The 16,409-nt window shown below is 31.7% G+C and overlaps 1 protein-coding gene across 1 annotated transcript in view; it reads right to left on the reverse strand.

The window, feature by feature from the left end:
• The window catches only part of LOC143071067 (NBAS subunit of NRZ tethering complex-like), a 43,023-nt gene that overhangs the window by 5,442 nt on the left and 21,172 nt on the right, over positions 1 to 16,409 (reverse strand). Inside the window, exons 28-37 of the mRNA XM_076245143.1 lie at positions 16,114 to 16,180; positions 7,821 to 7,928; positions 6,063 to 6,307; positions 5,613 to 5,731; positions 5,015 to 5,107; positions 4,342 to 4,455; positions 3,717 to 3,808; positions 3,092 to 3,254; positions 585 to 727; positions 150 to 233 (exon numbers count right to left, since the gene is read on the reverse strand). Of these exons, the coding sequence (XP_076101258.1) occupies positions 150 to 233; positions 585 to 727; positions 3,092 to 3,254; positions 3,717 to 3,808; positions 4,342 to 4,455; positions 5,015 to 5,107; positions 5,613 to 5,731; positions 6,063 to 6,307; positions 7,821 to 7,928; positions 16,114 to 16,180 (1,228 nt within the window). The remainder of the gene's footprint in view (positions 1 to 149; positions 234 to 584; positions 728 to 3,091; positions 3,255 to 3,716; positions 3,809 to 4,341; positions 4,456 to 5,014; positions 5,108 to 5,612; positions 5,732 to 6,062; positions 6,308 to 7,820; positions 7,929 to 16,113; positions 16,181 to 16,409) is intronic.

Consider the following 16,409-nt stretch of genomic DNA (forward strand, 5'->3'; position numbering starts at 1 on the left):
AATTTCAAATTAAAATAACCAATTCTTGATTCTTTGAATTCAAATTTAAATAATAAAGATGACATATTTTAAGATTAACATTTTTATTCTAACAAAATGGGCAACATACTTTAAATACAGTCATTCAGTAGTCCAAGTATTAACCTTACCCTTGATTCTGATGCTCTTCAACATTAAGTACAACTTTCTCAAGTCTAGCAAGAATCTGTTTTTTGTCCAATTCATCTGGGTCTCTGTAATTAAGAATCACATTTCAACTAATTCAAATTATGCATTTAAATAAACTTCACTATACAATTTTTAAAAGCAACTGTTGATAATTTAGTATGTTAGCATAATTTGGTTGCTGTCTTATTGACCCAGTTTTAAATTGTTTGGGGTGTCCAAGGTAACACTACTTCTCTAAGTGACTGAAGGTGCATGGTGATACAAAACTATGTAAATTACTGTATATGGGTACAAATATTCAGCTGTTGTTTGGTATGTCTGCGGTGTCGATAGTAACACTATTCTTCCCTAAGTAGCTGAATGTGACTAACAGATACCTTGAATATTGCGTATTGCATTATGATATATTTAAATACCTTAGTAAATGTATCAGGTGACCAACAGCTTCCTTTAATGCTGTATGTGGTGTCCATGGTGATACTGGAAACACTTCCATAATGTCTTCTATCAGCTCCACAGTATAGCCATACTTTATCATGTCACAGTATAACTTCTGCAGCTAAACATTTCAATTATATTAGACACATGTGGATATTGTTTGTAAAAAGAGCCAACAATATCACTGTAAAACTTTTTCATTAAACTATTTATAGATGAATTAAGGGTTGCACTAAGGAGTCATCCATAATTGTCAACCATTTTCCAAAGTGTACAAAACGTACACTTGGGGGGAGGGGGTTAAAAAATCAACATTTTTACCGTACGCTTTTTTTTTATTTCCAGAATTTATTTCGTTTCCGTAGGGAAGGTCAAGGTATAAAACCGAGAATTGGCTTGGGTGTGTTTCTCTTCTTATTTCTTCTTTATTATTTTCACTTGAGGATATTTATTTCGATATCATAATTCTCCTCAATCCGGATTGAATGATTAAAAGATCATATCATATATGAAAACTAAATCTTTCAAAAATGTAAACTTGTAAAAAATTTTAAACAAAAAGTTTGCAAGCATTTCTCAGTACCCCCGATTGTCAATTTCATCTGCTTTATTATAGATCTTTATCGTTTCACTCTGTTTAATAAAAAAAAATGATGGAAACACTAAATTCTTTGAATGTTTTGATTTTGACAAGACACCATTTTGTGAAAAGATTTTAAACTGGTCCTTCGATTAATTTCCTTGTTATGTTAACCCGAATAATCCAGTCGTTATATTACGATCACTTCGATCACTCCATTAAGAGTTGGTCATGTCACGTTTTCTAAAGTTCGTTAGCCCTCTGGAGGACAATGACCGTAAGGGGGCGCTGTAATTATTCGAGTTATTGTAATGTATTCCAAAACAGTAAACCAGTAAACCGGAAGTAAACTTATTTTTCTTAGTATAAGCCTCCTTTACTTAGGAGCACCTCCATATGAAGTTTAACCTTAACCTTAAAAATTATCCAATACATGTACATGTTACAGTATACATAAACAATAATAGTGCCATGAATAATAATACCTTTTAAATAGAAATACAGACGGGAAATTTATAAACTTAAAATGTTTTAAAACATTTCACTTTTATTGATTGCTGTCTTAAGCTCTGATTCCATCAACAACTGTCAGTCCATACTTTACCAATGCAATATAACCATGCATTTCCTTTTCTTTGATTCTTAGCATAGTTTATGTGCCCTTTTGTTAATCTTTTGCATACTCTAGGTGCCCTTTTTCATTGGAGTTCCCACTGTGTGATAGGGGGAACACTAATCTTTGAACTCTTTATTCTAACAAAACACAAGCATCATAGATAGATGTCATCAAATAAAACAGTCAGATATGTTTTAGTTTATTTTCAATGCAAATTTCTATATTAAACTAAAATATAATAAACAGGATCTTCTTTTTATTTAGAATGATTGATTCCTCTCTTGAAATCTGAAAATGGTTGATGTACACTTTTTGAGGGAGGGTGGGGGGTCTGAAAAAGTGTACGTTTTGTACACTTTGGAAAATGGTTGACAATTATGGATGACCCCTAAGTCAAATATTCAAGAAAATGTACATGTACATAAAAAGTTAAATAACAAAAATACAGAACTCAGCAGACAATTGGAAACTGAAAGTCTCTAAGCAAATGGCAAAAGCTCAAACACATCAAATGAATGGAAAACAAATGTCATATTCTTGACTTGGTACAGGCTTTTTTCTTACGTAGAAAATGGTGGATTAAACCTGGTTTAAAAGCTAGCTAAACCTCTCACTTGTACATCAGTCGCATAAAATTCCATTATATTGAATACGATGTGTCTGAACAAAACAAACAGACATAATAGACAATCTAGATGTGTCAAAGCAAAACGAATGGCCCCATGGCAAAAAACTGATAAATCTTCAATTTCAATAACACATGTGGACACAAACATGATGGTAGTCTCACATATAAAAAATCAGCTCAAAATCTGGAGGCCTATAGAAAAAAAGTGTGTATAACTGTGATTTTCAACAATTTTCAAAGTTGTAAACACTTAATTTTGGCAAAAATTAGCGTAGCAGATCAAAACTTAAACTTGACCTGTAACTCATTATGGTTAGCTCACATACAAAAAATCAGCCCAACATCTGAAAGCATTCAGAAAAAAGGTCCTTATAACTGTGATTTTTAACAATTTATCAAAGTCCAAATCCTGTAATTTCAACAAAAATTAGCAGAGCCGAAAAAAACTTAAACATCAGCTGTAACTCATCATGGTTAACGCACATACTAAAAATCAGCCCAATATCTAAAGGCGTTTAGAAAAAACTCTGTATAATGGTTTGTTGCAGAATGACTGTATGACGGAATGAAGGAATAACGGAATTACGGACAAGGGTAAACTATATGGCACTGACAACTTCGTTGCGGGGCCATAAAAATGTCAAAAATAAATCCAACTTACTTGCAAATTATCTCCCTTTGACAAATCAAACTTGGCAGCATACTCCACCAACATATCATCACCAGACATTGACAACGATTTAAAACTTTCGTGATTTAAATTCCCTATGTGATTCAAGTATTGCTGTAGAGTGTTGGCAGCATCCTCCCAACTTATCCTGCATCTAGATAGAAAATAATACATTATTCCAGCATCATTTGAATGTACTTAGTTTGTGTTGCTCAGTTTTTAAGTTTGCTATGTTTTGTGTACTGTTTCTTGTCTTTTGGTCACGTAACTTTTTTGACAAGGCTTTGTTTCTCTTTTAATAACATTCTATATTTAGATTCTACCACTGCATTGAGTGTGAATCTTCATGAGACAATTAAATTTTGTCAAGACTGGGCAAATAATGTGTCACCTTAATACAGTGTGAAAATGTTTTTCTTATTATTTAAGACGATTTGCATCAAACAATAATCTGCAAAAGAGATTGTGTTCTTTCTAGGAAGTGTCATGAGGCAATCAGTTGTAACCAGTTGTTGGAATATAAACTTAATATACACTATATCAGCACAATTACCTTTCAACTTTTGTTAGATAAATGTATATGATTATATCTATTATTTGCATCTGTCAAACCTACCCAGAATCATCTTGCTTTTTCTTCTTTCCACCATGTTGATTAGTAAATTTTAAAGTTCTCTTTACTATTTCTTGTCTACATTCAACCTCTAGCTGAAAATAGTATAATGTTTCAAGTATGAAATATGGTTATAGAAAAAAACGGGTCTCAAGATCATAATGGAAACATGTCAAAATAATTTTGGATGATGAAACATGAGATAATAAAAAATATTATAAATAAAAGAATTTGTTCATGGGAATCAGATAGCCCCAGCTGGAGAGTCAATTTACTCAAGTTTTTGAGCATAGAAATGAAACTTTCCTTCAGTACATACAACAGTGAGAGAAATTATTCAGTAATAAAGAGGCATAACTCGAGAACAGTTAAAGTAATAGGCATTTTTTTAGTGTGTTGACATGTTGCTTTCTTATTGACAGATATCACCACATCTCCATTTATACATTTTGAATCTCCAACAAAAAGACTTGTTATGACAATAAAATACAATATCTTCATCAAAGCAGTCAAACATTCTAATCACTTTTATTGAGAGCATACATAACTCACAAATACCTGAATGGCACTGTTAAGATTGATTCTGTCTTATTTACTTGATTTTTTTTTATTAAAAACTATAACCTACCTTTAACCTTGACTGTTCTGAGAAAACAATCTCATCAATAAAATTGATAACATCAACTGGTAATAACTTCTGTAATGATTCCCCACTACCTTCATATCTATGTACCCAGGCAGCCTGAAATATACAGAATCCTAGAACTTCAGATATGTAAAATAAAATTGAGAATGGAATATTATATATAATTATAGATTCTACCACTGTATTGAGTAAAATACAATATTCCCAAATTTGAGACAAGTATAGAGTTTTTATTGTAAAACAACACCATACAATTGATATAAGATTCTACAATGTTAATGATTTCTTGGCATGTTTATTTGGTGTTTTATTCTTATGACATATGGTATAGATAGGTAAAGGTGCACATAAAAGCGGTTTAACCTCACCACAAGTAAGGCTATCTGGTCCCGAACTCTTTTCTTTTTTCGGAGGAGTCTGGTAGTTAGTTGTTTGTGTGGTCTATACCATACTTGTTCTGTCCAATATTTTGCTATCTTTTTTTAAATATATTATTGATATCCATGTATTCTTTGTTAAGTTACTCTGCATACCATGAATCAGTTTCACAAACACAGATTTAAGATGCTTTAAAAATCATATATATATATGTCCAAAGCAAATATTTGGATTTTTAGCTTAGTTAATTGTGATTAACATTAATACCAGTACTTACTGTTGAATCTGGTACTTTCTTTGTATCTGTACTCCAGAATTGTTTGACAGCCCAAGCACAATGTACCACACTCGGATGTAAAAATCTACCAGTCTGAAAATTATAGGTAAAAGATATTCAATTTAATTATCATTTGGGTTATACCTGAAGTTGGAAATGAATTCATTTCTAAATACTATCTAAAACTGGAAATAACTATCATTGTTTAAATTTTTTTCTTTCTCATTAATTATTATTTTAAGCTGTACATAACTTCAAAGAATTCAAATTTATGAGTAACTCTGTGACTGAGAGGTAAGGGGCAATACAAAATATAGGGGTTACTACATGGAAGTATTTCTATTCAGAATTGTTGAGTTAATAGAAAATAATCAAGTATTTTCTTGGTATATATTAAGCAATGGCAATGGTTGTCATAACTAATAGCGGCAGTTGTGTTGTTTGCAAATTGTTTTTTTTATTAAATTGTGGAGGTTAGTGCACGGAAATATGATGAACTGCATTCAGTGTTTTGTTTGCCAGATACAAAAAAAAAATCATAATCTTTTGCTATTTTAACTACAGTTTTCACATAAGCTGGCATGTAAATATAACTTACCCCATCAGGTATTTTATTTGCCAGTTTAGCAATGGCTGTCACATTAGTGGGGGTCAGTACAGGTATTATGTATTTGACTGGACTGCTTAAACCATTCATCAACTGTTTACAGTCCAAACCTACAATATATTAAGACGTCTAACTTTTACTTTCTTAAAGAATGGTTAAATCTTATATCATATAATGTCCAACTTTCATTTATATTTAAAAAAAAATTATACATCAATAACAGTACTATCATCTCAAGAAATTAAATAGAATGCTGTCAAAAAAAATTGTACCAAATACTGTTAACTTATTTATTTTCCTGGATTGAGAAAAAGTGGTATTTGTATACAACCCTATATTCAATTTATACTTCTCATTGCACGTAAAAATAGGCAACTCGCTAATAATAATAAATCCAGAATATAGCATTGTGGGTCAATCAACCAGTACAATCTCACTTACCTATGGCAACCCCTTTGAGTTTTTTCAATAGTTTGAGATGATTATCTGCTGTGATTCCTCCCTGTTTTACATCGCCCACTCCAGCCAGTAGAGTGAAGTAATATATCAATGTGGTATGATCTGTACCGTCCAGGTCAGGGTAAATACTGGTCCTCATTCTCTCAGCAAACTCTTCAGGCTGACTTATCAACGTTGGAACAATATTCTTATTCTTCACTCTCTCCTCTATTTCTTCTATGGCAAGACTGAAAATATTAATATCAAGCAGTGATTATAAATAGTCATTTTTTTATTTTTTAAGGTTAAGATAATGTTGTGATGAGCGTATGATACAGCTGTCCCTTTTTCAATGAATAAATAGACAATAACTGTTTAGTGTCTTTAAAAATCAGCTGTATTTGTACGAGGCTAAGAAACAAGGTGTATGCAAGCTTTTAGTGAGCTATTACACCTGTTTCAAGCCAAGTACAGATAGAGCTGATATTTAATTCTATATATTATTTGTGTTTTGAAAGACACAAAAACTAAATGTTTTGTATTTATTTTTGATTTGAAATCCCTTGAGGCCCCTATAGTAATAAGATAAACACACATTCAGCTGAAGAAGGGTTCGCAAAAAAAGAATCTCGAATGGTCAACAAAAATACATCACTCAAGATGAATAATTATCTATATTAACATAAAAACTAATTTCAACAGTAAAAACAAATAACAAAACATTGTCCAGTTTGAAACAGGAGTTGTACGAGTTGTCCTACTCTTCAGACTCAACATTCACTAAACATGCATGCTGAAATTGACATGGTTGTTTTTGTTACACAATCATACACATTCACGTTTTGAAATCGATAGTCGTCATCGTAGAAAAGACTGCTGTTCATGTGTGTATTTTATCAGAAAACTGGTGTGATTCTTATTGCTCTAAAGTAATGTTTGAAAACAAACAGAACGTATAAAAGTAATCGTTAATTTCCAATTGATACGTCATTGGAATCCGACTGCAATACACATTCAGAAGTCACGCAGGTTCATACAATACTCAGTCTGGCAGTGGGCGGAGCTTTAAAGCAATATCTGTATAGTATATCTGTATAGTATACAGATATACCATAGCGATATCTGTAGGGCTGTATCTGTATAGTAGAACACCCAATTGCAGGATAAAGTTCCATAAAACCTCAATGTCATATCAGAAATTTAAAAAACAAAACAAAAACTAATGACAGCTTATATTTATAAATATGAAAATGTTACAAATGTTTTATGAGAATTGGTTTAGGCTTTTTGAGTTATTGTCCAACATGTTGACTATGGACAAACAGACAAAGGTATGACATACTACATGAAATGAAGGTTGATTTCAGAATGATGCGAGAATGCTGTTAGCCAATCAAAATAACTATCACAATGAAACATGCATGCAATGTAATCATAATTGGTACATTGTAAATTAAGAAATTAAAGATAGTTTTCATCCCTCAGTTTTTACCTTTCTGTGCATTATGTGTTGGACAGCTTTCAATTTTTTTTTACTGTGTTTATTTTTCTACTTTAGAAAATCAATTGCTTTCTTGGCTTTAGTGATGTCAGTATTTTTTTTTAACCTTTAGGTTTATCTTCCCCTTTTTCATTGCAAATTGCAAACCACAATTATACATTGAATATATGTTTTAAATAACTTAGTAGTTGAACATTATTAATGGAAACTATTGGTGTCTTTTTAACATGATAATTTCCTTAAGAATCAATCATACTTACCCACTATCAAATAAGAACTCTAGATGTGACATGTAGAGCTCCCATAATGGTATACCATATCTCTCTGCCAGGTTACAGGCTACATTATACATCTCATCATTAACACTCCTATAATATAAATATGTTTATACTGGTTAAAATTAAAGAACCTTAGTGAGCACGCTCACATACCCCACGTCCCCACATTGTCATTGGAGAAATAAAATAAGTGTAAGAAAAGAAAATTGTATAAAAAAAAGACTGAATCATAATTTCCTGTCAATATGCACATCTACATAGTATGTCCTTATTATGTACAAAGTTTCATGAAATTCTGTTGTGTGGTTTCAGAGGAGTTGCGATGACAAACTGTTGCAGAAGTACATTGAAGCAAATAAGTTCAAAGGAGAGTAACTCCTAGAAAAAAAATTGAATCATAATTTCCTGTTGATATGCACATCTACATAGTATGTCCTTATTATCTAAAAAAGGTTTCGTGAAATTCTGTTGTATGGTTTGAGAGTAGTTGTGATGACAAACTGTTGTAGTAGTACATAAATTATAAGCGAGAGGAGTCAACAGTATAGTGAGGCAAATAAGTTCAAAGGGGCGTAACTCCTAGAAAGAAAATTGAATCGTAATTTCCCGTCGATATGCACAACTACATAGTATGTCCTTATTATCTGAAAAGGTTTCATGAAATTCTGTTGTGTAGTTTCAGAGGAGTTGCGATGACAAACTGTTGCAGTAGTACATTGAAGCAAATAAGTTCAAAGGGGCGTAACTCCTAGAAATAAAATTGAATCATAATTTCCCGTCGATATGCACAACTACATAATATGTCCTTTTCATATAAAAAAATTTCGTGAAATTCTATTGTGTGGTTTGAGAGGAGTTGCGATGACAAACTGTTGCAGTAGTACATTAAGTAAATAAGTTCAAAGGGGCGTAACTCCTAGAAAAAAAATTGAATCGCAATTTCCCGTCGATATGCACAACTGCATAGTATGTCCTTATTATCTGAAAAGGTTTCGTGAAATTCTGTTGTTTGGTTTGAGAGGAGTTGCGATGACAAGAAACAGGACTGACGGACGAACTGACGGGTCAAAAACATTATACCCTCCGCAACTTCGTTGCGTGGGGTATAATTAAGTGTTTTTGTATGCAAAATGCTTACAGGGAAGCAAAGAATTTATATAAATCTATTGTGAACTTGTTTTATTCCTACAGAGTAGATTTGAAAAACTATACTGAATTATTTTCATTTTACACTTTAATTCTGTTAACTTTTAGATCTGACCTTGAACCCTATATAAATAAAAATAATGGTAAACAAATCATTGTAGAATATTTGTGTAGATTTTACACAGCTGAAGAAAAATCTTTGCTTATAATATTTTGAGTTATTAGGTACTTATACATTATAAGTTATGTTTACACATAGTTTGATTTTCATCAAACACAATAGTCATTATTTTTAGGTTTTTCCCATTAAGAAGTTGTGTATTAAAAACCTGTGTTTGCTGCCTTGAGTATCCATTTATTCAAATGCAGATTAAGCAATTATAAGACTAATATCGGCTCTAATAGTGTTTAAGCTAAAAAAAAACAACTTTCCTCCCACCAACCCCTCCTTTCACCTTCAATATTGCTATGACAGGGGAATGAATCTCAGCACGGTTTATAGATTTCATCACTAGTTGTTTCAAAAAATTTATCTCATCCCAAAAAATTTCTGGGGATAAACTGTCAAATTTCATACAAATTCATTCCAACACCAATTCAACATCAACACAACTAGGCTTCCTCATAGCCTTCTTATAGGCTTCCTCATTGTCTCATAGGCATGATAACCTCTAGGCTTCCTGATTACCTCATGCATTTATTTTGAACCATCGTTCCAATTGGATTGGTGTGATGTCAAGCATGGGGTCCATACTTTGCTTAACTTTTCAGTATGCACATAGCTAGGCTCTTGGTTTAGGCATGGAGCAAAAAAATATTTTTTTTAGCTGAGTAGATTCTCCAAGGGCTAAATTATAAGTGATGTTTATATATAAAATAAAAGTTTTAATTCAATGATGATTTATGATTAATTCACACATGGATACCAATGGCATTGCTACACAATATTTCACAGGGGTTTATTTACAAGATAGGTTATAACAGGAAAAATTAATGATAATAATGTTGATGTCAGCACTAAACTAATAATTTTACATATCATTTCAAATGGTGAGTCCTGAAAGAAATCAGGGGTAATTAAATTGTTTAAATTACTATTAACTCATTATGTGTGACTTTGAGGATTTTGAAAAAGTTGAAATATAGGGCAGAAAGTTACATCAGGATGGTTTTAATTGACAGGTCAAGAAATTTGCAAGAAGAAATGAGGTTGGATGTTGACTCAGGTGTTAACATCCTTTAAATAAGAATGGAAAGCAAAAAATAAATAAAACGCTTCACAGGGCACATCTTGATACGACTGCAGAGGTTGAATCCTGAACAGTTAAGGCCAAGAATGGACACAACAGTCAAGCTTGAAACAGTTCTGAATTTGGATTGTGATTAAATATTTGACACATCATAGGTTTGTGACAGAGAATGAATGTGGTCTAAGAACTTAATTTTTTTAAATTGGACATTTACCTATAATGGTCCCATATCCAAAATATAAATACATGGTTAGATTCAGCATATCAAAACACCTTAAGAATTCAATTTTTGATGAAATTAAACAAACTTTAATTTTGGACCCTTTTGACCTTAATGTCAACCTATTTGAAAACAGGGCCCAAAAATCAAAAATCTAAAAACATGGTTAGATTCAGCATACCAAAGAACCCCATGTATTCATTTTTTGTTGAAATCAAACAAAGTTTGAAATTGGTCCCTTTGGACCTAAATGAAGACCATTATGAAAACGGGACCCTAAATTAAAAGTCTATATTAACGGTTAGATTAGACATATCAATGCACCCCAATAATTCAATTTTTGATGAAATCAAACAAAAGTTTAATTTTGGACCAACTTGAAAACTGGGTCCATAATCAAAAATCTAAATAAATGTTTAGATTTGTCATATCAAGAATTCAATTTTTGTAAAAATTACACCAAGTTTGATATTGGACCCTTTGGACCTTAAAGTAGATCAATTTGAAAACTAGACCTAAAATAAAATTCTAAATACACTGTAAGATTCAGCATATCAAATTACCCCAATAGTTTAATTTTTGATGAAATCAAACAATGTTTAATAATAGACCCTTTGGACCTCAATGAGGACCAATTAAAAAACGGGGTCCAAAATCCAAAAAGGTATTACATGGTTAGATTCAGCATATTAAAAAACCCCAAGAATTCATGAATAAAACCCCATTGAAATTGGTCAAAAAACAAGCAATGTATACAAAGTATTACGAAAATATTGTATTTTACCCCTTTTTGGCCCCTAATTCCTGAACAGTTAGGGTCATACCGCCAAAATCAATCCCAACCTTCCTTTTTTTGTTAGAACCTTGTGGTACAATTTATGAAAGATCCATACACTTACACACAAGTTATTGTCTGGAAACTAGAAAAATGCTTATTTGGACCCCTTTGTAGGCCCTTAATTCCTTAACTGTTGGGACCATAACCCCTAAAATCAATCCTAACCTTCCTTTTGTGGTTTCTAACATTATGTTTAAATTTCAAAGAGATCCATAACCTTAAACTAAAGTTATTGATCAGAAACTAAGTGTCATCTGACGACAATGACGTTATACCAATATATGACCTTAAAATTTTTTGCAAGTCACAACTTTTAAAAAACATCTTTATACATAATGTTAGTTCTAAATTCATGTTTCTCTATAATAAAACCGTAAAAATAGAAAAAAACTAAAAATTGATTCAATAAATCAAAGGATATTGTTCAAATGGAAAATGAATAAATACAATAGAAAAATATATTTGAAATCTTTATCAAACAATGGAAACTATTGTTTATGTCACAGGACGGTTAATTATACTAATATATATTAATTTAACTATTCAATTTTAAAATCTTCAAACAATGCATATAATTTATGAAAGTAATATGATTTACTTTAAACACTTAACTAGTTCAATTTCACAAATAAATAGTATAGGTATATCTAACAATAATGGCGTTCTCTAGGTCTGTTATAAGAAGTCAAGCTCCAGCTAAATGTGGAATATGTGATACTGATAGATCAATAAAGTGGAAGTGTATTGACTGTAGTAAATTACTGTGTAATCATTGCAAAGAAAAAGTACATCCAGAATTAAAAAACACAGAGAATCATCAAGTAGTTAACATCAAAGATGTGGGTGAAAAGACTGGTGTAGAACTGAAAATAAACAAACAATATCAAACTGAACTGTCTACAATAAGTCATTTGTCTTATAGTCATGATGATTCACTGTGGATACATAGTTACAGAGATAAAGTATTACAGAGAGTAAAACCTGAAGGAACCAAACTGAACATACTATCCAGCTTTAATATTCGGGTCTTTGATATGGCTGTTACTCAATCAAATGATCTCCTAATATCTATAGGGGAATCAAGACTGATACAGATTAGTAGTAAAACAGGAACACTTTCAGACTCAGTATATAATGTGTCACCATTCCTTGTTACATCAGTCCATGTTAACAGTGACAATAAATTTTTAGTAGGAGGTGTTGATCAAGAATATCCTAAACAAGGAAGAACAGTTGTAATACTAATGAATCAAAATGGAGACCAAGAGAGAGTGTATGAACATGATCAACATAAACAACCTATATTCTCCTATCCCGGGATGTTAACCAGTACCAGAAATGGGAATATACATGTGGTGGATGTAGTAAGTGATGACAGATTTAGAGTAGTAGTGTTAGGACAGAGTGGTGATGTCATCAATATCTATACAGGAGACAAAGAGATCAACAAGGATAAACCATTCAAACCAACAAACATAGTGACAACACCTAGAGACAATGTTATTGTAGCTAATTCAGGTCCTAATACCCTTCATATACTGAACAATGCTGGTTTGCTAATGACATGTTATAAAACAAGTGACATAAACATAATGCTCCCAATGTCTCTTGCATTCTCTCCAACAGGACAACTCTGCATAGGATGTAGTAAATTAAAGGGCAGTAAAACCAAGGAGGCCAAGTTATATGAAGTGACCATATCAGGATGTTAAAACATTCACACATCATTTATATTCATATATAAACTATGAACATTTTATGTCTGCTGGTAGTAACTTTACAAATTTGTCTCAAGTTTATATCTTTATGAAAACTGTCTAATAGATTGAATTATTGTGTGGGCCTCTTATTTGTTATGGAATTATATTAATCAGTGACAATATCTGGATGTTTAAACATTTCTTTAATGTTTACATTTTACATAAATATATCATGTATATAAACTATTGCTATTGGCCAGGTGAGCTAATAAAAAGGAGAGAAAAAAAACAATGATGGGCAATAAAAAAACATAAGTTTATATAAAAAAGACTGACAATGACATAGTCATTAGATAGAGATTGAACAGCAATAGTTAGAGAACTTACATGCTGCAGAAGGGTCAATTTAAGTTTTTACTGTTTAATCAAGAAAGATTAAGACTATATGAATATACATTGTACTAGTTTTACAGTATACTATATTGCAGATCTATTTAGGATCACTTGTACGCCTTTTGTCATTTAGGTTTAGGAAATAATTAGGATTTATGTAGACTGTAGTGTAGTATGATACATGTGATAACAATGATAAGTATATACAATGTATTGTTTTGATTTATAATTTTTGGTTGTTAAACTTTTACTTAATTTTGGGGCACTCAGACCGCATACATTTCATGTATTCAATCTGACTTATGGCCGTATTAATTAATTAATCTGGTAATGGGAATACATAATTCATTAATTCCCCAAAATTCTGTAGTTTTCATTTGTTTCCATGTACAGTACATGTACATTAATATCTGAATGGGCTATTAAATTTGTCTAGCAGTTTTGCTATCTTCATCCACATCAATTTGAAGTAATGCTCTTCCGGCTCTTGTAGCACACTTGTCTTCCGGCTCTTGTAGTTCTGGGTACACCGAGTAGCATCTAACATTGCTTCCAGCTCTTGTAGCTAACTACACCAAGTTGACCGCTACACCGAGTTGAGCATTACTTCCATGTGCATTACTGACATTGTTATTACGGCTCTTGTAGCCTAAGCTACAGTGAGTAAACACCTACTCTTATGCTTTAAAAGCTTTCCAATAGCTGCTACACCAAGTTTAACTATGTCAGTAATTTAGAAATGCTGAGTCTGCCCCAAACCCAAATCAAGTATAAGTTTTTAGTTATTTTGTATTAAGAAGTTATGTAATATAGTATGATCTTTTTGACTAGAGTAATTTTGAGTGATTTATTGTGTATGTAAATATTTTGATATGTGTTTTATTAATAGAAATTATTAACTACTTTAGTTTTGTCTAATTATTACATTAGGGAGCGATATAATTAGAGAATCAGAATAGTAGTCGGCATCACTTTTCTTATTAATATACTAGTGGTAAGATCCGTCGTCAAACTATCCATACATGTAAATGTAGAAATTGGCATATGAGAAGCTGCACTCCCTTGCAAATATGGGGTATATGTCAATGCATAGGATGATACTAAGCAGAGTCTTTACAGTACTCAGTAACTGTTAGGCCTTATAGTAGATTATATGGCATCATTTTTGAGCTGTGCACACACTTGGTTCATCTTTATAGAGTTTTGTCTTAGGTTGTTTCTTGCTACTAGGCATATGTATATGCACTTGGTTTATTGTCAAACTCTACAGAGCTCACAATGAGAAGTTACTTGCAGTACACTATGAACACTAAAACATCAGGAACATATACAACTATACATGTATGCTGATTGATCTCAGAATTACGATACAACACTATTACTATATTTGTGTTACCATTCAAGGTGGGATAAGAATACAGTTGAAGGATCGAACTTGGATTTCTATTCAAATTAGTATTTACAAAATAAATTAGAATTATAAGTTCAAGCATAAGTTTATAATTGCAATTCTATGATTAACCACTTTTCATTAAACAAAATACACCATCATCAGATAATATTGGTTTCATTTTAAGTCAATTTTTTTCAAAATGAAATAAATAAATTTTGTGTATTTACTGTCTTCTGATTGGTCATGTTGGTTAAAACATTTTACATAATCGCTTCATGAAGCATTCAATGTGAAGAGTCAACCTGATGCTCCACAAGGCGCAGCTTTATACGACAACAGAGGTAGAACCCTGAACAGTTGGGGCTAGTATGGACACAACATTTAACCTTGATACAGCTCTGAATTTGGATGGTGTTCAAAATTTTGACATCATATAGGTTTCTGACACTAATCAAATGTCAGTATCGTATGAAACTAATACGCAATACTGTGCTATTAGGATTTCTTCTTGAAGCTTCAAAAATTTGAAATTTGAGAAATTTTAAAGAAAAAAAAAATTGAACCCCTTAAAAAAATTGGACCCCCCCAAACTTTTTGAATCCCCCTTGAAGCAATTACCCCCCAACTTGATCCCAGCCTTTCCATTGTAGTATATGGAACCTTGTAGTACCATTTCAGAGAGATCCATACACTTAAACACAAGTTATTGTCCAAAAACTACAAAAGTGCTTGTTTTTGGCCCCTTTTTGGTCATTAATCCCTATACTGTTGGCACATAACCCCCAAAATGAATTCAAACCTTCTACTTGTGGTATTAAACATTGTGGTACAATTTCAGAGCAATTGAAATACTTATAGACAAGTTAATATCCTGAAAGAAGAAAAATGCTTGTTTTAGGTCCCTTTTGGGCCCCTAATTTCAAAAGGGTTGGGACCATTATCCCAAAAATTGATCCTTACCTTCCTTTTGTTGTATTGAACCTTCTTGTTAAATTTCATAGATATCCATTGACTTAAACTAAAGTTATTGTACGGACGACGCAGACATCATACCATTATATGATCCTATTATATGGTCATATAAAAAACCACAAGTTTTAAATTTTCAAAAATTCCAAGAAGTACCTTGATTATAGGAAATATAATTTCAAAACTGTCTAGCCATGTTTTATTCTAAGAGCTAGTGGTTATTTGACTCTTCTATAAGGATCATTTTGTAGCTTAAAAAGGATGGAATTGGTGAAAAATACAAATAAAATATTTCTAAACTATCTTTTATTCAGCAGCAAGCAATTATTTAAAAGAAGATGAAAAGTAATTCATAATAATGCTTACATAGTCAAACCGAGTATGGTTTCTTTTTTATATTCTGGATCATCAGTAAATCTCTGAATATCAACACCTGAAATAATTTAACATACCGGTATGAAATAATTTAACATATGAAATAATTAACATATATCAAGTTGTATTCTGCAAACATTAACAATATTGTCTGAGAGGTTTTTTGTTAAATATTAGATATTCAGTTACTGCTTTTTTGAACAAATGCACTTGTTATCTATTATTCTAATATGACGTGCTTCTTTCGCTTTGTAAACAACACCGTGATAAAATTCTCGATATATCTA

The sequence above is a fragment of the Mytilus galloprovincialis genome, chromosome 4 (assembly GCF_965363235.1).
Source record: "Mytilus galloprovincialis chromosome 4, xbMytGall1.hap1.1, whole genome shotgun sequence".
Taxonomy (NCBI): Eukaryota; Metazoa; Mollusca; class Bivalvia; order Mytilida; family Mytilidae; genus Mytilus; species Mytilus galloprovincialis.